The sequence below is a fragment of the Pagrus major genome, chromosome 23 (assembly GCF_040436345.1).
Source record: "Pagrus major chromosome 23, Pma_NU_1.0".
Lineage (NCBI taxonomy): Eukaryota > Metazoa > Chordata > Actinopteri > Spariformes > Sparidae > Pagrus > Pagrus major.
Genome location: NC_133237.1, coordinates 27845153 through 27865235, shown reverse-complemented (window position 1 = coordinate 27865235; position 20083 = coordinate 27845153). Strand labels below are relative to the sequence as shown.

Sequence of the window (20083 nt, the reverse complement as noted above, 5' to 3'; positions counted from 1 at the left end):
ACTGGAGGTTAAAATACCCATGTACATGTGGACCGGACCTACATTTAACCTCAACACTGTAGATTTCATGTGAGTGGATCAGAACAATGTGCACACATGAACCTGGAACACCTCAGGGTCCAAACACTCTGAAACACATCCCATATCTGAACCAGATTCAGGAAACAGCCGACACAATAATGACTACTTCACCTCACTTTATACTTTGTTCCTCGACATGTCAGAGTTTATTGTACTTTCACACCAACACATCCGTCTGACAGGTGTTCTTACTCTTCTCATCAATATTTTACATAAAAAACATATAAAAACTTTATAAAATGCAACACAATGTCAAAAGTTAACAACATTTCTCTGATATAAAATCACGTTTCTGGTTTCATGTCAGTATTTCACTGAAACTCAAAGATCAGAGAAAGTCCAGAAACTGAAGACTGTTGCATGTTGAAGTCATCGGTGAGCGTTGTGTCAGGGGCAGGCGGGAGCGTTGACGCAGGGCTGAACTTCAACCTTCTTTCCACCGTCGGGCGGCAAGCCGCAGTCTGCAACTGGAGTCCCGAAGAACGACGCTGCCCGACTACACACACACACACACACACACACACACACACACACAGACACACACACACACACACACACACTTTATATTTACTGTAACCGTTATTCTGACATTTATACTAAACTCAGACTTTGGACTCTTGTGGTTCGACACTGTTCAGTCAGAAGATTTCGTACCTTCTGATTCATCAGACACAGTGAATAGAGGATCCTGCCACATTTGTTTGTTCATCCATCTTGTTTTAACTCTTTTCTTGTCAGTCTATCTCACCTGTTGGTCCAGGTGTGCCCTCCTGAACTCACCTGTAGTCGCTGTAATCAGGTTTACAATATCTCCTCCTGAAGCGTCTGGACTTTGGTCCACAGGTCGGTGAGCACAAACTCCACGGCTCCCAGCCCTCCCAGGTGCCCTTCACTGTGAGACACACACACACACACACACACACACACACACACACATGCACACGCACACGCACACGCACACGCACACACACGCACACGCACACGCACACACACACACACATTTAACTTCAAAGATAATAAATCTGCACATTTTCTTTCAGAAATCACTTCCACACTGAGTCACATGAAGGAGAAACACACTGACTGTCGTGACATTAATAAATAACTCGTGTTAATATCTTAATTCAACTTTATGTGTGTGTGTGTGTGTGTGTCTGTGTGTGTGTGTGTCTGTGTGTGTGTGTGTGTCTGTGTGTCTGTGTGTGTGTGTGTGTGTGTCTGTGTGTGTGTGTGTCTGTGTGTGTCTGTCTGTCTGTGTGTGTGTGTGTGTGTCTGTGTGTCTGTCTGTCTGTGTGTCTGTCTGTCTGTGTGTGTGTGTGTCTGTGTGTGTGTGTGTGTGTGTGTGTGTGTGTCTGTGTGTGTGTGTGTGTCTGTGTGTGTCTGTGTGTGTGTGTGTGTGTGTGTGTGTGTCTGTGTGTGTGTGTGTGTGTGTGTGTGACCCACGGTAACATCTGTCCACATCGTAGCAGATCCGTGTCTCGGCCAGACCGTCTCCGCTGCAGATGGACCCGTTGTGAGCCCGGTGGAGACACTCCCGGTCTCGGGTCTGTTTGCCGCGGGTCTGTTTACAGTTGATGTTCCGCCCACCGAACGGGTACTTACAGGGTTGCCATGGTGACCATGCTGACCACATCCCATCCACTACAAAAACACACAGAGGTTACACTCAAATACACCTGAACCTGAAGGTAACAAAGTACTGCAGTACTGTCAGCTTCATGTAGTTAAAGTACTGCAGTACTGTCAGCTTCATGTAGTTAAAGTACTGCAGTACTGTCAGCTTCATGTAGTTAAAGTACTGCAATACTGTCAGCTTCATGTAGTTAAAGTACTGCAGTACTGTCAGCTTCATGTAGTTAAAGTACTGCAGTACTGTCAGCTTCATGTAGTAAAAGTACTGCAGTACTGTCAGCTTCATGTAGTTAAAGTACTGCAGTACTGTCAGCTTCATGTAGTTAAAGTACTGCAATACTGTCAGCTTCATGTAGTTAAAGTACTGCAGTACTGTCAGCTTCATGTAGTTAAAGTACTGCAGTACTGTCAGCTTCATGTAGTAAAAGTACTGCAGTACTGTCAGCTTCATGTAGTTAAAGTACTGCAGTACTGTCAGCTTCATGTAGTTAAAGTACTGCAATACTGTCAGCTTCATGTAGTTAAAGTACTGCAGTACTGTCAGCTTCATGTAGTAAAAGTACTGCAGTACTGTCAGCTTCATGTAGTTAAAGTACTGCAGTACTGTCAGCTTCATGTAGTAAAAGTACTGCAGTACTGTCAGCTTCATGTAGTTAAAGTACTGCAGTACTGTCAGCTTCATGTAGTTAAAGTACTGCAGTACTGTCAGCTTCATGTAGTAAAAGTACTGCAGTACTGTCAGCTTCATGTAGTTAAAGTACTGCAGTACTGTCAGCTTCATGTAGTAAAAGTACTGCAGTACTGTCAGCTTCATGTAGTTAAAGTACTGCAGTACTGTCAGCTTCATGTAGTTAAAGTACTGCAGTACTGTCAGCTTCATGTAGTAAAAGTACTGCAGTACTGTCAGCTTCATGTAGTTAAAGTACTGCAGTACTGTCAGCTTCATGTAGTTAAAGTACTGCAGTACTGTCAGCTTCATGTAGTTAAAGTACTGCAGTACTGTCAGCTTCATGTAGTTAAAGTACTGCAGTACTGTCAGCTTCATGTAGTTAAAGTACTGCAGTACTGTCAGCTTCATGTAGTTAAAGTACTGAGAGACAGAGACAGACAGGTGGAGTCACAGCTGATTGGTTGATTTTGACTCCAGAGATTTGAAGTTGTCCTGCTGTGGAAGACAAAGCGTTGGCGAGTACCTGGACAGTGGACGTTGGTCGTACAGATGCTGGTCCGACGTCTTTCTCCAGGACATGGCCGGCCGCCATGTTTGGGGGCGGGGCTGTCACATAGCCTGATTGACTCCTGAAGCCCCACCCCGCAGGTAACAGGACAGGAAGAGGAGGGAGACCACGCCCCCCAGACTCCGTCCACTGGGACAGACAGACAGGCAGAGTTATCATGGTGGCAGGTGGGAGGGGCCGTCCATTGTCCAACAGTGGGAGGGACAGACAGGTGTACCTGGGCAGTGAGGCAGGCGGTCGCAGGTCTCTGTCTGCCTGTCCACACCTTGGCAACTCCTGCCGAGCGGGCTGGAGGAAGGGGCGGGGTTAGAACAGGAGCGGCGGCGAGTCCTGACGGGAGCGTGGCCTTGTGGGATACAGGAAGAGGAACACTCACCCCAGCTGGACCACCCGGACCAGAACCCGTCGACTGTGAGACACACGGACAGATGCTGGGAATTAAGAAGTACTTAACTTTGTAGTGCAGTGTGTGAGTGTGTGTGTGTGTACGTGTGTGTGTGTGTGCGTGTACATGCGTGCGAGTGTGTGTGTGTGTGTGTGTGCGTTACCGGGACAGGGATTCTCAGGACAGGCGCTGCTCTTTGTGCTCAGTCCGTCGCAGAAACGGCCGCCATATTTAGGGGCGGGGCTATCACATGTCCTGATTGACAGCTGGAGCCCCTCCCCACAGGAGACAGTGCAGGGCCCGGGTGGAGACCACGCCCCCCAGCTGCCGTCCACTGCAGAGACAGCCAATCAGAGCACAGGTCAGGTTTCATGTAAAGACCCGACGTTTCTATCCGATCGGTCGATCGTCTCACCGGGACAGTTGGGGAGTTCACTGCAGTCCTGGACCTGGACGACGTCTCCAGGGCAACGGTTGCCAGGTGGCACCGTGTCATTGGAAGGGGTGGGGTTAGAGCAGGAACGGTGTCGCTTCCTGGAGGGGACGATGACATCACCACTCTGGTCATTGATACACGACCCCGAACACTGAGACCACCCGGACCACGAGGACCAGCCACCGTGAACTGAGAGACAGGTGGACACACAGACAGGTGGTAAGTGAGTGAGACAGTCAGAGGGGTGGAGAGAGAGAGAGACAGACAGACAGACAGGTTACCTGGGCAGGTGTTGTGTGTTGAACACGTCTCTGTCTCCTGTGAAGGACCACTACAGGCCGAGCGACACTCAGGAGGACCGGAGCAGACTCTCTCTCTCCTCCTGACTCCGCCTCCTCCACAGGTCACCGAGCAGGATGACCAGGCGAGCCACAAGCCCCACCCCTGAGCTACACACACACACACACACACACACACACACACACACACACACACACACACACACAGAGAAACACACACACACACACACACACACACACACACACACACACACACGTTGAATTTTAATGTAGTAAATTAATGTATGTCTGTCTGTGTGTGTGTGTGTCTGTGTGTGTGTCTGTGTGTGTGTGTGTGTGTGTGTGTGTGTGTGTGCACCATCACAGCAGCTGTCTCTGCAGGGCTCCATCTGCAGTGTGTCTGCAGCGTCCTCACACTCTCCGGCGCCGTAACACTTCCTGGTTCTCTGCTTCACGCCGTCCCCACACAGGACGTTACAATGTGACCATGGCGACCAGGGAGACCACAGAGGAGGCCTGACACACAGAGACAGTTTGACAGGTGAGGACACAGACAGGTGAGGATAGAGACAGGTGAGAACAGAGACAGGTGAGGACAGAGACAGGTGAGGACAGAGACCATCTGACGTCTCACCGTTCTGTTACTGGTGATCCAGCAGTGTTCTGGTTAGTTGGGACCAACACTGATCAAGACTGAGATGGTTTGGAGGCTGAGGTCAGAGTTCAGGTCAGTGTGTGTGTGTGTGTGTGTGTGTGTGTGTGTGTGTGCGCGCACTGACCCACAGGACTGACACACTCCGTCTGTTGCCTGGTAACCGTACTGAGGGTTCTGGCAGCAGTCGTCTTCCTCCACCTCACCGAGCTCTTCATCACACTGACCGAGGATCAGGTTGAACCGCGCAAAACACCGCACACACTCTGCACACACGCACACACACACACACACACACACAAAGTAAACATGAATGTACTGATTTTAGTGTCTGTGTGTGTGTGTGTTTATGTGTGTTTGTGTGTGTCCAGGATGTCGACACAGGACAAAGTTTCTTCATGTTTCCAGTCAACAGTTTCACAATTTTCAGGCAGTTTTCCAGAAGTTCCTCCAGAACAGATGAACAGTTTGTTTCGCTTCTCCTTTCTTCTCCTCGTCAGTTTCTCCTGATGCAGCAGATATTATTTAACCACTTGTTCACAACCTTCACGTCATCTAAGTCTGCAGAAAAGACCTTACTCAGACCCTTTATGAAGTACGATGTGAGATAACAGTGTTGAACTATGATCTGTCAGATACTTTTCTGTTCTTCAGTCGTGAGCTTCAGTACTTTGTGAGGAAACATGTGAAACGCTGCAGGCGCTGAAGGTCCGACGCTTCAACACGTCTGCAGAACATCAGCAATCACCACATCATAAAAATCCTCCACTGACCTGCAGGAGGAGCCGCTTCATCTGCTGTCAGACCACAAACCTGCAAACAAACCTTAATGTTCAGACGTCTCACTGACCAGAACGCTCAGCAGAACCCAGCAGCAGAGCCACAGCCAGCAGAACCCTCGGAACCGACAGAACCTCCATCCTGCTGCACCCAAGAAGGACTGAAGACAGAAAACTGGAGCTCAGAGTCACTTTCTCTTTCCTTCTGACGGCCAACGCTCTGTGAGTGTGTGTGGGAGGGAGGGAGAGTGTGTGCGTGTTTAGTTTGTGTGTTTGTGATTTCCAGTAAAGTTCAACCTCCAAAATGACACACACACACACACACACACACACACTAACTGATAATCAGCTGTCGATACTGATCAGATCATTGATAACTTCACATTTTATATTTTTAAATAGTTCCTCACCTGTAGCTCATTCACACCTTGTGACAGTTTGACTCTCAGGTTTTTAATGAAGTTTCACTGTTTCTAATGAATGTGTTGTTATTAACAGGGATGCTAACGATGGCTAACGATGGCTAACCGGACCTGACCAGTCTGACATCATTCCCAGCTCTGACTGAGCATTATACCTGCTAACCATCAACATGTTAGCATGCTAATGTTAGCATCAGCAGCCTGTTTCTTCCTGCAGACATCAGTGAGGCTTCATCTGAGATGATACCAGATGTGTTTCTGTAGCTAACTGCAGTTAGCATCGCTCTGGTTCCTCTGTGGGATTATTGAACTGGATTCTGGATTATGTGTGTAACTAAAGTGGCCTGTAAAGACGGACTAGTGAGCAGATGAGTCTCCGTGTTCGCTGTGAGGACGTTTAATGTCCCCGACAACCTCTGTAGTCTCTGTAGTTTATATGTTCAGCCTGTAACACACCTTATTTCACACATTTAACTGAAAACCAATTTAAAAAACTGAGACGAGGGAACCTGATGTGCTAACATGCTAACATGCTAACAGGACTACAGCTCTGTCACGAACATGATTTTGTAAGTTCAACACATTTAAACGAGACCTTCAGATCTGAACAGGTCTTCATACCTCTGACACTCGTCCGTCTCGTCTTGTGGAGACAAACGTTTGAACCTGAACAAAGACAGAAGAGGCTCCGCCTGCAGACACATTAGTCCCGCCCACACTGTTTATTAACAGGTGACTGCACAAAATGACTGCGTTGCACCAAAGATGACAGATCACGACTGCACTGATCCTCCACACCAAAAATAACATTTCACATTTCATCTCTCAGTCCGTCAGTGTGCAGTCCCCCCCCCCCCCCCCACTGTTTTGACATCATGGAAGTGTCCCCACAGGGCTCCAGTGCTCCCTGTGGTCCCAGTGGTCCCAGTCTCTGCTGGGTCAGAACTCACTCAGAGCCAGTGTCAGAATCAATAACTCCAGTCCGTCCAGACTCCATCTTGTTCCAGTGATGTGACGTCACCACGGTAACGTCGTAGTTCAGTAGTCATCACAATAAGCCTCCATCTTTTGGTAATAAAGCCACAACAGTTGTGCGGCCGGTCGCCTCCAGGACCCAGAACTCTGACCAACACACAGATTCTGTTCTGACAAGAGATTTTATAAACCAGGACATCAAATCAAATGACAAACAATGAGTGAGGTATCGATGCACAAACTTTACCCCAAGTGATCCGTTTCTGCTCCGGTCCTCAAAAAATCTGTTCTCCTTTAAAGGAACAGTTCACACAAACACTAAAACCCGGTCATCATCTCCGCCCTCCACACTGATGGAAGTCAGCTGAAGTCTCGTAGTCAACAAAACATTTCTGGAGCTTCAGAGACGTTATTAACACCCTCAACATGCTCTGTGATCACAGCAGACGAGCTGCATGGAGACATCTGATGTTTAAATCATCTCCAGCTGCTTCAGCTGTTCAGCAGAACGCTGCAACTCTGTTTTACTGTGAAGCTCCAGAAATGTTCTGTGGACTACGAGACTTCACCTGACTTTATATCATCAGGAGGAGATGACTGAGCCTGACTTTATATCATCAGGAGGAGATGATGACTGAGCCTGACTTTATATCATCAGGAGGAGATGATGGCTGAGCCTGACTTTATATCATCAGGAGGAGATGATGGCTGAGCCTGACTTTATATCATCAGGAGGAGATGATGGCTGAGCCTGACTTTATATCATCAGGAGGAGATGATGACTGAGCCTGACTTTATATCATCAGGAGGAGACGATGACTGAGCCTGACTTTATATCATCAGGAGGAGATGATGGCTGAGCCTGACTTTATATCATCAGGAGGAGACGATGACTGAGCCTGACTTTATATCATCAGGAGGAGATGATGGCTGAGCCTGACTTTATATCATCAGGAGGAGATGATGGCTGAGCCTGACTTTATATCATCAGGAGGAGATGATGGCTGAGCCTGACTTTATATCATCAGGAGGAGATGATGGCTGAGCCTGACTTTATATCATCAGGAGGAGATGATGGCTGAGCCTGACTTTATATCATCAGGAGGAGATGATGGCTGAGCCTGACTTTAATCTTCAGTTTTGAATGAACTGTTCCTTTAAAGATGTACATCATGACCCAGTGCTCTGAGAATAGTAACAATTAAAAAGACATGAATACGTTTTCTTCGGTTTGTGCTGCTTTAAATTGTCAGTAAAAGTTAGAGTTCTGCGTTCGACCTGAATCCGTCCTGAACCAACATCTTTAAAACATCTCTAAATAAATAAATAACACATCTGCAGGTTCAACAAGTTTAAATAATATTCAGCAAAAATAAAGAGTTCAACAACAAACAGCAGCCTTCAGTGATTCGACAATAAACAACAACAGAGGAAAGAAAATGGAAAAAGAAGAGAAATTCAGTTTGTTACAAAGTCCAGTTTCTCTAATCTGTCCGGAGTGAACCCTCCTCACAAACACATCAATAAAGGATCTCTGAAAAAGAAAATTAACCAACATGTCCGACGCTGTCAGAGTTTCCTCTGGTACCAGTCAGCTGATCGTCTTCATCACACAGAAGAGTCTGGAAGTGATGCTGTGGGCTAACGCTAAGCTAGCTGCAGGCTAATGCTAAGCTAGCTGTGTCGACTTTGAAGTGTTTTCATTTTCAAGTAGGCCGTGTGGAGAGGACTGAACCTGAAAACTATTTCCAACCGATTTTCGGATTTAAATCGTGACGTCCTGGAGAGAAACGAACTCCCTGCAGCAATAATATTCTGCAGAACTACGCTGGGACTCGTCAGCGTCGGGTCGAGCAGCAGAACTCTAAACCAACAGAAACGTTCTTTAAGGTTTAACGTCTGATGAATAATCTGGGAACAACTCAGCTGCTGTTCAAACATCAGGAATGTAAAATTAAGATCCGGTGTGGAGCCGAGCAGCACAGAAAAGTCCGACAAACCTGCCGAACTCTTCAAGCGGCTCGTTTTACCACCAACAAACAAAATGTCAATAAAAACTGTTCAGTGAGCCGAGACGTGAACTTCATTGTCGACTTCAGAAACAACAGCTCTCATCGAAGTCCGCTTGGTTCTGGAGCTTTCAACCGTCTGTCGATGTTCAGATGTTGGTTTTTCAGGTTCAGGTTCTGAAGCTCTGAGGACTGAAACACTATAAGTAAACGACAGTGTTCGGGAGTGTCTGGTCCAATCTGTGCAGGAGATGTTGAAAGCTCCAGAAACTAAATGGACCGTGAGATGACTGATCCGGTCCCGTCTCCACGGTCAACAATGAATTTTAAATCTCAACTTTCAAGTCGACGTGGACCACAAGTCCTTAAAGTGCTCAGGAAAAAAACAAAAAACAACCCATGCTGAGGACGACCCACTCAAAAGCTCCAGAACTGACCTGGACCTGGTGATGAGACGCTGAGCCGACACGTTCAGTAATCTCCATCAACACTTTGGAGTTTAACAGCGAGGTTCTGATTTTGTGGCGGATAAAATCTGTCTGCAGCTGAGAGACGAGCCCTGACGAGGCCGTCCTCCTGTCAGATACGCAAGGTCCAAATTTACCCAGGATGCTTTGGTGTAGGTCAGATTTCTAGTTTTTGGAAAGTGGTCCATTTGTTAAATGTAAGACGTGAGACTCCAAAGTGTTGTGGCTGGACTCTGGTTCACACTCAGGAGACAGGAGGACGTCACACGACTCAACGAGCTTCAACTTTATAAACCGTCTCAGTTTAAAGGTGCAATGCGCCAAAAATGAGCTTCAAAACATTCAAAACTTAACCAACAGAATATCAGGTAACAACAGCTGTGATGTCAAAGACGTCTGCATTGTGCTGCAGATATCTGATGACGTTAGCATGCTAACTTAAACACCAAGACTCCCTCAGTGGTCCGACTAGCTGCATGGCTAACTGAGCTAGGAAGCTAACAGCAGTGATGGATGTACAGATAACAGTTAGAGTTGCTCTGGTGCTACGCTGCCCCGTTTGTTTGAAGTATGAATCCAACATGTGGCTTTAACACAGACGCCTCGATACAGAGACGACGGCTGTTTCTGCAGCTTCTCTGTGACATCATAACATCACACGAGAACACTGATTACTTTCTCAACAAAACGAGTCTCACTGAGCACCGAGCCTGTTAGCTGTAGGCTAACATGTTGGCTAACCTCAGAGAGGTTAAAGGAGCAGTCTGTAGGGTTGTTGAAGAAATGTTAACGAGCAGAGAAAGACTGAAACAAACTCTTCAACTAACTGACCTTAAAGGACAACGCAGTTTATACTGTTCTACTTTGTTTATATGTGGCGGACCCTGCCACCTTTCTAGCTTCAAACAGTGTTCTGGGACCTTATTTTCCAGTTCCACAGTTTGTGTTATTACCTCATTAATAATGTTCTTTTACAAAACTACGTAGTGCTCCTTTAACTTTGTTTCACCATCGTCATATTAGTTATTGATCTCACAGAGACACAAGTACAAACAAATATATCACTGCTTCTGTCCACAGGGGGCGCCAGAATCAACACGATGAAACTCCTCTGTAGCCGCTTTAATAAACCGCAGACGCTTAGCGTACTGTTAGCCACCGAGCTACGTTAGCGAGCCTTCCCTCTTGAGAAGCAGCTCAGAGAAGGTGCCAGCATGTTTCCTGCTTGTTGACGTGTTAGCTCTGCAGCGTGGTGCGACAGTTACAATTCACATTGTTATCGGACAGTTTAAAGGAACAGTTCCCTCAGTGACGTACAGCTCAGTCATCATCTCCTCCGTGTTCACAGGGAGTCGGGTGACGTCTTATCGTCTGACCCGAACAGACGTGTTCAACACGTTCAGTCGTGATCATCAGCTACGTTCACCAGCGTGGTCATAAATAACACTTTGAAATAATAAACCTAAAACTGACCCTCGCTGCGCGCTGTAGGTGACATCACTCACCAGAGCCGACTGTTAGGACTGACGCTGTGATGGCACACCCCTAATGTCAGCGACGTCATGTTAAAGCTGCAGTATGTAAGAATTGGCCACCTGTCAATTCAAACTCAAAACAAACTAACTGAGGAGATGATGACTGAGTTTTACTGTTTGGGTGAACTGCTCCTTTAGCCACAGTGTTGCCTCTGTGGAGACACCATGTTTGACATGTAGGACACAGTGAGATGATCGGTCCTCCTGCTCTCTGGAGTTTGGACTCTCGTGATTGAACTGATTCATGAAGTCCGTTTGGATCCAGTGTGTTCCAGGTTCTGCTCTGTGCTGGTCGTTAAGGATCCCGGAGGCGACTGAATGTTTCTCTCCTCACACTGAGGTTCTTTGTTTGTTTGTTTTGTTTTTAGCATCTTTGCTAACAGTGATGTCACATTTCTTGTAGTCCAGCTGCTCAGTGATGACATCAAAAGAGAGGCGGAGTCTCCACATCCCCTGTCCCTCCCCCGTTGGCTCTCCGCGAGCCAATCAGAGTGCTCAGAGGAGGGTGGATCATCTGAAACCCGCCCGGATACAGGACTAAGCAGAGGGAGCTGATTGGCTGCAGTCTGTGAGTCCAGTTTGAATGTTTGAACGTCCTTCAGCGATCGAGTGTCCGAAAAACAAAGAAAAGAAAGAACTGGAGGAGAAAAAGAAGAAACATGTTTTTACCACTCAGCTGATTTATAGTATATAGTATATATATTGTAAACAAAGTTGGAACGAGCGCCTGCCCGTCTTTAATGGCTCTGCTCTTCTTCTCACTGACGTTACATTACAGATCTGTACTGAGTGGACCTGAGCCGGGTCTTCATCATGTCATCTTGCTTTCTATATACAGCAGTGTAGTGATGACGTGTGTCTGGAGCTAACTGCAGTTAGCATCACTCTGGTTCCTCTGTGGGATTAATGAACTGGATTTTGGATTATTACAGAAAATAATCTGAAGTTTCTGATCCTTCCAGGTTCTGTTCATCCAGATAATCTCCACAGATGAACTCCACTCTGTGAGGACGTTTAATGTCCCAGACAACCTCTCTAGTCTCATTTAGACACTTGTTAGCAACCGCTAACTGTTTTTAACACATGAAGAGCTTTATGATTAAACTGTGGACATTTAATGATGAAGTTTATGTCGGAGGACAAAACGTGTGAACATGTTGAGCCTGTGGTGACCACACAGCTTATTTCACACATGTCACTGAAAACACATCAACAGACTCACAGACTTTGAGACGAGGGGACAGATGTGTCAACGTGCTAATTGATTTCTGAGTTTCAGGACTACAGACTACACCTCTCTACACTCTATATTAATCTTAGTCCCTTTGCTCAATACACTCATATTATTTCTCTCTGTGATGAGGTCTACGTGGCTGCTGACCCTGACGGGGACTCACGTGGTCCTCTGAGGCTCCAGTGCTACGTTTGAGACTGGACCCCCGGCTGGCTGCTGGGCTCCGGTCCTCCTCGCTCCTTCAGGGACGGGTTGATCTCCTCTTCGGGGTCGTAGTAATAAAACTTCCTCAGGTAGGAGATCAGAGGCCTGAACATAGAACCAACCACAAACGTACGTTACATCTTTGTATGAAAACAAACGATCTGATGTTCAGAGACAGAAACATGTTTGTGGATTTAGAAACATGTCGACGCGTCTGTGACGTTCATGTTCCCCTCAGGATGGACTGTCAGAACATCTAGCGCCATCATCAGGTCAACATGGTTCATGAGCAAACACCTGCAGAACTGATGACATCACATCAGCCCCAGCTGGACTCTTAGCTAATGTTAGCATGCTAACATGCTACACTAACAATAAAGTAATAAAGAGACTTGAAAGTTTTCTTTGATCATTCAGACGTAAACTGACTCAGAGTCGGAGGAAAGACGACCTGTGATGAAGCTGAAGGTCCAGATGTTCTGTGGAAACAGGAAGTGATGCAGAAACGCAGCCGGAGGTGAAAGAAGTTTGATCACTTCCTGTTTCTCTGAACTGGATGATGTCGACTTCAGTCAGACTCACAACTCATTTATTTATTAATGCTCTGATCAAATAATCTCATTTTAATTTAACCTTTTTTCCCCTTAAAGTCTCATTATTATTATCATTATTATTATTATTATTAAAATAATAATTATTATTATTTTATTCATTCATCTATTTATTTATCTGTATTGTTTGTTCCACTTTATTTATTTTTATATTTTATTTATATTTATTTGTAGTATTTATTATTAAACATTGATTTTTATTTTTTATATATTAGATTTTAGGTATTTTTATTATTTAAAATTATATATGTTTTACTTTAGTTGTTATTTATTTATATGTATTATTACTTTTGTAGTGTTTATATTTTATCACTTATATTTGTTTTTATTGTTGATTATAATTTTTTACATTTATTTTGATTTTTTATTCTTGTTTTTTAGAGTCTTTTATTTATTATTTCACTTTTAATAATTTTTTTATATTTTTAAAATTCAATATTTTACATTTTTAATCTTGATTTTTTATTGTTATTAAATTCTTTTGATTGAACTTTACTGTGATTGTTTCTATTATATATTATTTATCTGTTGTTGTTTTAATATTTCATCATCAACACTGTGAACAATAAATAAAGTTCGGTCTGTCCGACAGCTTCGGGTCAAAGGTCACATGAATACGACCCGACAGTACTCACGTGGGCAGCGGCAGCTCCTGGATGTGGTCGATACGGACCAGCTGTCTGATGCAGAAGCGACACAGATGCTGCAGAGATTTAACGCTGCTGAACCTGGAGACCGGGTACAGGAGCTGGACCGGGGTCGGGGGCAGACCTGAACCGGACACAACCAGAAAAAACTTTATTAATACAGCAGCTTTAAAGACAGAAGTTACAGAGGAGACACGTGACGCCATGAAAGAAGTTCATGTAGAACATTTACTGAATTTACAAGAAGGAACAAATAAGTCAGAATCAGTCAGAGACAGAGTTTCACACAGTTTATAAAATGTCTCCAACTCAACAACTCACTAAACTGAGACTTTTGTTAAGGGAGTCTGGTGAAACAAAAAGACTAAATATTGACTCTCCGTTTAAGAAGAAATCAAAATCTGATAGTTTCAGATTTTGGTGCTTTTCTTTCTCAAACGTGACGATAAACAATAAATCTGTTTGATTATTGATCAGATTGATTTGAGCATGTTTCTGTGGGATCTGCAGAAATATAGCAGACACTTTATAACATGTTCAGACAGACAGGTGGAAACAGGCAGGTGGAGGCAGGCAGGTGTAGAGACAGGTATGTGGAGACAGGTATGTGGAGACAGGTATGTAGAGGCAGACAGGTAGAGACAGACAGGTGGAGGCAGGCAGGTGGAGGCAGGCAGGTGTAGAGACAGGTATGTGGAGGCAGACAGGTAGAGACAGACAGGTGGAGGCAGGCAGGTGGAGGCAGGCAGGTGGAGACAGACAGGTGGAGACAGACAGGTAGAGACAGACAGGTGGAGACAGACTGGTGGAGACAGACTGGTGGAGACAGGCAGGTGGAGGCAGGCAGGTGTAGAGACAGGTATGTGGAGACAGGTATGTAGAGGCAGGCAGGTGGAGGCAGACAGGTGGAGACAGGCAGTGAGAGGTGGTTGCTGTTGGTTACCGGGGACTCTGGAGCGCAGGAAGTAGAGGAACTTTCCGTTCTTGGAGTGCATGATGGCTCTTTCTATGAACTCAACCACCGAGTGACAGCGATCCTCAAATTTAGGATGACACCAGAGACTGAACGTCCCTGCAGAGGACAGACAGGACAGACAGGACAGACAGGACAGTTCATGACTCAACTCTTAAAATCAACACATTTGTTAAGGGAGTCTGATGATGTTGTGTTACTGGTTCAGTGGTTGGATCAGTTCAAACAGACGGTGTGTTCACAAACAGCTGCTGCTGACACTGGCAGGTAATGATAGTGTGTGTGTGTGTGTGTGTGTGTGTGTGTGTGTGTGTTACCTCTGTAGTGCTCCATGCGTGTGTGGTGTGTGACTCCCTGTGATCTGAAGCTCAGGCTCAGGATGTATCGCGGGTCTGAACTGTCTCGAACCAGAAACGATCCGTCGGGTTTTCCCTTCAGCTTCATCTCTGCGTCCTCCCAGTTCATCGGCCCCCAGTACCACCCACACTGAACACACACACACACACACACACACACACACACACACACACACACACACACACACACACACACACAGAGAGGTCAGCTCCACACTGGATCTATTTCAGGTGAATTCTCAGTAAAAATGTGTGAAAGTAAAGATTCAGGCTCCAGTCTTCGGCCTCAGGGTCCCACCTTCTCCAGTTCTCTGAGGCTGGTGGCGAAGCTGCTGGCGTCGGGTCGACTGAGGGGGCAGCGTGGGGCGAGTCGGGGAGGGGGGTGCTGAGCGTCGGGCCGCAGAGGGACGGGCCTCGGTAAACCTCTGAGGAAGGTATCTGACCAACACACACACACACACACACACACACACACACACACAGGAAACAACAGTTAGACTTTACACACATCATATATCACACTGCACAGAACAGGAGTACAGTGAACGCACCACAAACATCAACCACATCAACACTGTTGCACTCTGCATCGCACAAATCTGCTCACGTTCCTGAGAGACATACGACCACAACAAACACCAGCCTTCAACCAGTCAACAACAACAACAAACACCAGCCTTCAACCAGTCAACAACAACAACAAACACCAGCCTTCAACCAGTCAACAACAACAACAAACACCAGCCTTCAACCAGTCAACAACAAAGGTTCAGTTTGTTACAAAGTTCAGTTTCTCTAATCTGTCCAGAGTGAACCCTCTTCACAAACAAATCAATAAAGCATCTCTGAAAAAAATAAATAAACCAACATCAGTGGTGCTCGTCTCCACAATCAATGGACTCATTATGGACAGTTTAAAACAAATAAACCCGATGTATCAGCTTTATTATTCCACACATTCTTAACCTGAAGCCTACATTTCCCACAATGCAACTGAGCCACTGAGTGACATCACTGGAGGCAGTTTATCAGACTACATGCAGCTTCCTCTGGAGACACAGCAAACTTTACACCACTGTTACATCATCTGATGCCTGTGTGTAAAACGTTCAGGGTATTTGTACTTTAATTAAACATCGTCACGCTCATTCTGAACACTTCCTCCATCACTGTTACTAAAAATGACACCCTATAAAAGTGACTAGTACTGGATCAGGAGGAACATCAGGGGAAATAAAACAGGACCTGAATGGAGCCCTGAGGAACTCCGAACCTGATTTTAGTCAAATGAGGACAAGTGGAAATCTGCGCCAACAAACAGTTAATGAATACAACACGGGATGAAGAGACACGGCTCTGTGTCGAAGGTTACGACCGCACGTCTGGTGCTTAAACAGACAACGTGAAAAACATCAACATATTTTACGGAGAAGAAAGAAGATCTGGTTCAACTGAGACACAAAACTTTACTGTGAATTTATAGATTATGAAAATTACTCCAGCAACTTTTTCTGCATTTTATTCTATAAAAAAAGAAAAGTTTTCATATTGGACGACATCTTTGTTCTTTATGTAACATTTAACTTTCAAAACATCTGAAACAGACACAAGACGTCACATCAACTGTGTGTGTGTGTGTGTGTGTGTGTGTGTGTGTGTGTGTGTGTGTCACCGTTGAGGCTCAGGCTGTGCTGGATGGCGCTGAGGGAGGGGGGCAGGGCCAGCGGTCGGGGGGGCAGAGACTGCATGGACGCCCCGACGCTGCGCTCCATGAAGGGACCCTGCTGCTGAGGAGGACCTCCGAAGTCATCTGCAAGAGACAGAGAGACGACAGCGACTCACACCTGAGACACACCTGTGTGTGTGGGGGGGGGACAAACAGACAGGAAGTGACAACAGACAGAAGCAGAAGAAGAAGAAGAAGAAGAAGAAGAAGAAGAAGTACCGAGCAGACTGAGGCTCCGTCTGGGCGGGGGAGGAGGTGTTGGGGGGTGAAGAGAGTTCACCCCCCTCCGAGAAATATCCACATCAACCAGAGACACCGTCTCACCTGGACACACACACACACACACACACACACACACACACACACACACACAGACAGAGAGAGACACACACACACAGACAGAGAGAGACACACACACACACACACACACAGACACACACACACACGCACACACACACACACACAGAGACACACAGACACAGACACACACACACACACACACACACACACACACACACAGGTGTTAGAGCAGAGAGGGGGAATGTGAAATGTTAGTTTTTTATCAGCAGACAGAAGAAACAAAGTAACTCAGAGAGAGTAACTAAAGTAACTAGTAACTAAAGCTCGGGGTCGACTGATGTGACTCTTACTGATCGTTAGAAAGCCAGCGGCCCTGAGTGGACCTGGCTGCTGTACTCAATCATTCAGTGTTGACAGATTATTACTTGTGACATGTAACCAATCAGACAGTGTTTTCCTGTTGCCATAGCGACCGCGTCCCCTCCAGGTGAAAACAAACGCTGGCCTCAGATTAAAAGCAGCGAGCAGCAACATGTCTAAAAGCTGCCGTGTTGCATTTTTCACATCAAACAATAAAAAATCTCAAAGGTTCTGATTTTATTTACGTGCCGGGCCGGTCGATACGTGTCCGTCTGGGTCAAACGCCTCATCACAGGCGAGTTAATGATGTCACTCAGTGAATGACAAGTGAATCTTTGTAAAGTTGCAACTACAGTTTTTACTGTGAAAAAATAAGGGCCGACCTTAAAACAGCTGTTTTTGGAATGGAGTTTGGTTGAGCAGCGTGTCAGTGGACAGTTTTCATGTTAATAACACACAAACTGAGCTGAGCTGCTTCTAATGATCGTTTCCAATACAGTGTGTGTGTGTTGGCCGACATACAGATATCAGAATATATTACTCCCCAAAGATCACACACACACACACACACACACACACACTCTTACCGGTGAAAGGAGGACTGAAGGGCACCGGAGAGAAGGCACTGTGAGGTCTGGACACCTGCAGCCTGGTGGAGACAAACATCATCATGAGCAACACGTGCAGCAGCTTCGTGCTACGTTCAGAAACATTCAGCTCCATTAAACGCTCAGAGAGAAACATTTCAACATATCGCTTGTTGAGCTGTTTTACATTCATTCATCAGTTAGTTTAAGCTCACTTCCTGTGGCGCACGGTGGATACAGTCAGTCTGAAGTCTGACAGAAAAGTTGAAATCATTCAATGCACGCAGGCACAATCCCAAAAATCTGCGCTTGTCATGTTCAAAAATAGACTTTTTGTCTGACTTCCACTTGGGACAAATGTTTTCTACAGTTCCCATAATGCTTTGGGGGAGTCAGGAAGGAAACGTGTGCTGAATGAGATGGATGCATCTGTCACTGGATTCATCAGGAAACCTGAAACATGATTTTTCTCAGGGGAGTTCTGAACGGTTCTGAACGGTGTTTCTTCTGCTTTCTGGACGTTTATTCTCGATAGACATCGCAGATAATGATGTCATCAGGAAGTGACATCACACTGAATCACTCTGAGGAGGAGGAGGCGGAGCTTTGGTTTAAAGAATCTGTCTGTAACTTCCTGTTTTTCTACATCACCTGCACACACCTGGCCCCTCACCTGTCTCCCTCCTCATGTGCACATGAATAACTGTTGTGGTTTCTTTTGTTCCCATGGTTACCAGTATGTGACATCACACTATCACCTGTCTGAACCTCCGAGGACACCTGAAGCCCACCTGAGCGTTCAGCCCAGGAGGCAGAAATCCAAACAATGTTGCCACGGTGACGAGCGCTGCGTCACCAGAGCGGCGTCGGCCATTGCCACGGCAACGACTTGTCTCTGCAGTCAGGATGCTCGTCGCCATGACAACAGTTACAAAAAAAAAGAAAAAAGTTGTGCAGGAGTCGTGTGAAGTTTGTTCTGCTGCGTTATTTTTAGACCGGAGTTAAACGCTGACCTGAGAGCAGCTGTACGCACTGAAGGAGGGCTGGACAAAATAACAGGAACACTTTGAAGAGCCTCGTGGTCTCTTTATTTCTGTTGATGCTGCGGCCTGAAGTCCTGATTATATAATCAACACGTGATGTCAGTCTACAGGATTGTTTTCATCATTGATTGATCTGTCGACTGATTCAGATTTCAAATGTCAGAAAACAGTGAAAATGTTCCCAACAGAGAGTTTGAAACATTATTCAATCGTCTGTTTCCTTCTGCTGAAGTCGACTCAGTTTCACTGCTGATCATCATCAGACACGTGTTGATCTCTTCACATTTAACAAGCTGAGACTTTTCTTTTTTCTTAAAGCGTCAAACTGATCCATCGATTAGCAAAATAGTTGCTGCTTAGCTTAATAGTTGACAACTAATCGATTCTTTGAGTAATAGTTAAAAACGGATCTGGTGAAAGAGCTGAAACCTGTAAACACGCCGACGTGATGACTTCATAATGTCTGTAGCTGATGCTTGTGGCCTGTGAGCATCAGTTTACATCTTAAATCAGACGTTTCACACAGAACCAGGTTTGTCATGTTTCCATTTCAGGAGCCGCTCAACAGTTTAAAGGAGCAGTTCACCCAGAAAGTAAAGTCCAGTCATCTCCTCCTGATGATATAAAGTCAGGCTCAGCCATCGTCTCCTCCTGATGATATAAAGTCAGGCTCAGCCATCATCTCCTCCTGATGATATAAAGTCAGGCTCAGCCATCGTCTCCTCCTGATGATATAAAGTCAGGCTCAGCCATCGTCTCCTCCTGATGATATAAAGTCAGGCTCAGCCATCATCTCCTCCTGATGATATAAAGTCAGGCTCAGCCATCATCTCCTCCTGAAGCAGCTGGAGATGATTTAAACATCAGATGTCTCCATCAGCTCGTCTGCTGTGATCACAGAGATCAACCTGACCTGAGGAGATGATGTTTACAGCCTCTGCGTGAGGTCGAGCTCGTGCTAACACTGTTAGCTCAGCAGCTACAGTGAAGAACATCATCTCCTCAGATCAGTTTGTGATCACAGCAGACTTTGTTCGTTGGTTTTGTTTTAGTTGCAGCTGCTTCAGTTCATCTAACTTTTTAATGTGTTCCTATCATTTTGTCCACCCCTCTGCAGCTGCTGATCTGGTCT

General features: G+C 45.7%; 2 protein-coding genes and 1 long non-coding RNA gene across 4 annotated transcripts in view; 1 reads left to right on the top strand and 2 right to left on the bottom strand.

Annotated features, from left to right (window-relative positions):
* Positions 1-197: 197 nt before the first annotated feature.
* LOC141019283 (properdin-like) lies at positions 198-5759 on the bottom strand. The gene is made up of 11 exons (XM_073494153.1): positions 5574-5759; positions 4851-4989; positions 4430-4587; positions 4054-4221; positions 3752-3961; positions 3500-3670; positions 3169-3360; positions 2907-3080; positions 1525-1722; positions 862-973; positions 198-577 (listed from the first exon to the last, which is right to left on the bottom strand). The coding sequence occupies exons 1-11, from the start codon at positions 5641-5643 to the stop codon at positions 469-471; spliced, it is 1701 nt and encodes a 566-aa protein (XP_073350254.1). The 5' UTR covers positions 5644-5759; the 3' UTR covers positions 198-468.
* A 4609-nt stretch (positions 5760-10368) lies between these two features.
* The window catches only part of LOC141019278 (uncharacterized), an 11552-nt gene continuing 1837 nt past the window's right edge, over positions 10369-20083 (bottom strand). Inside the window, exons 2-10 of one of the 2 annotated variants that reach the window (XM_073494142.1) lie at positions 17909-17970; positions 16881-16985; positions 16608-16745; positions 15234-15373; positions 14897-15065; positions 14550-14678; positions 13595-13730; positions 12308-12453; positions 10369-11547 (exon numbers count right to left, since the gene is read on the bottom strand). In XM_073494142.1, coding sequence (XP_073350243.1) covers positions 12330-12453; positions 13595-13730; positions 14550-14678; positions 14897-15065; positions 15234-15373; positions 16608-16745; positions 16881-16985; positions 17909-17970 — 1003 coding nt within the window. In that variant the 3' untranslated portion in view covers positions 10369-11547; positions 12308-12329. The remainder of the gene's footprint in view (positions 11548-12307; positions 12454-13594; positions 13731-14549; positions 14679-14896; positions 15066-15233; positions 15374-16607; positions 16746-16880; positions 16986-17908; positions 17971-20083) is intronic. The other variant, XM_073494143.1, reaches the window with a different exon arrangement.
* Positions 11378-12971, top strand: LOC141019290 (uncharacterized). The gene is made up of 3 exons (XR_012180768.1): positions 11378-11478; positions 12274-12437; positions 12587-12971. It is a non-coding gene; the product is annotated as an uncharacterized lncRNA (long non-coding RNA).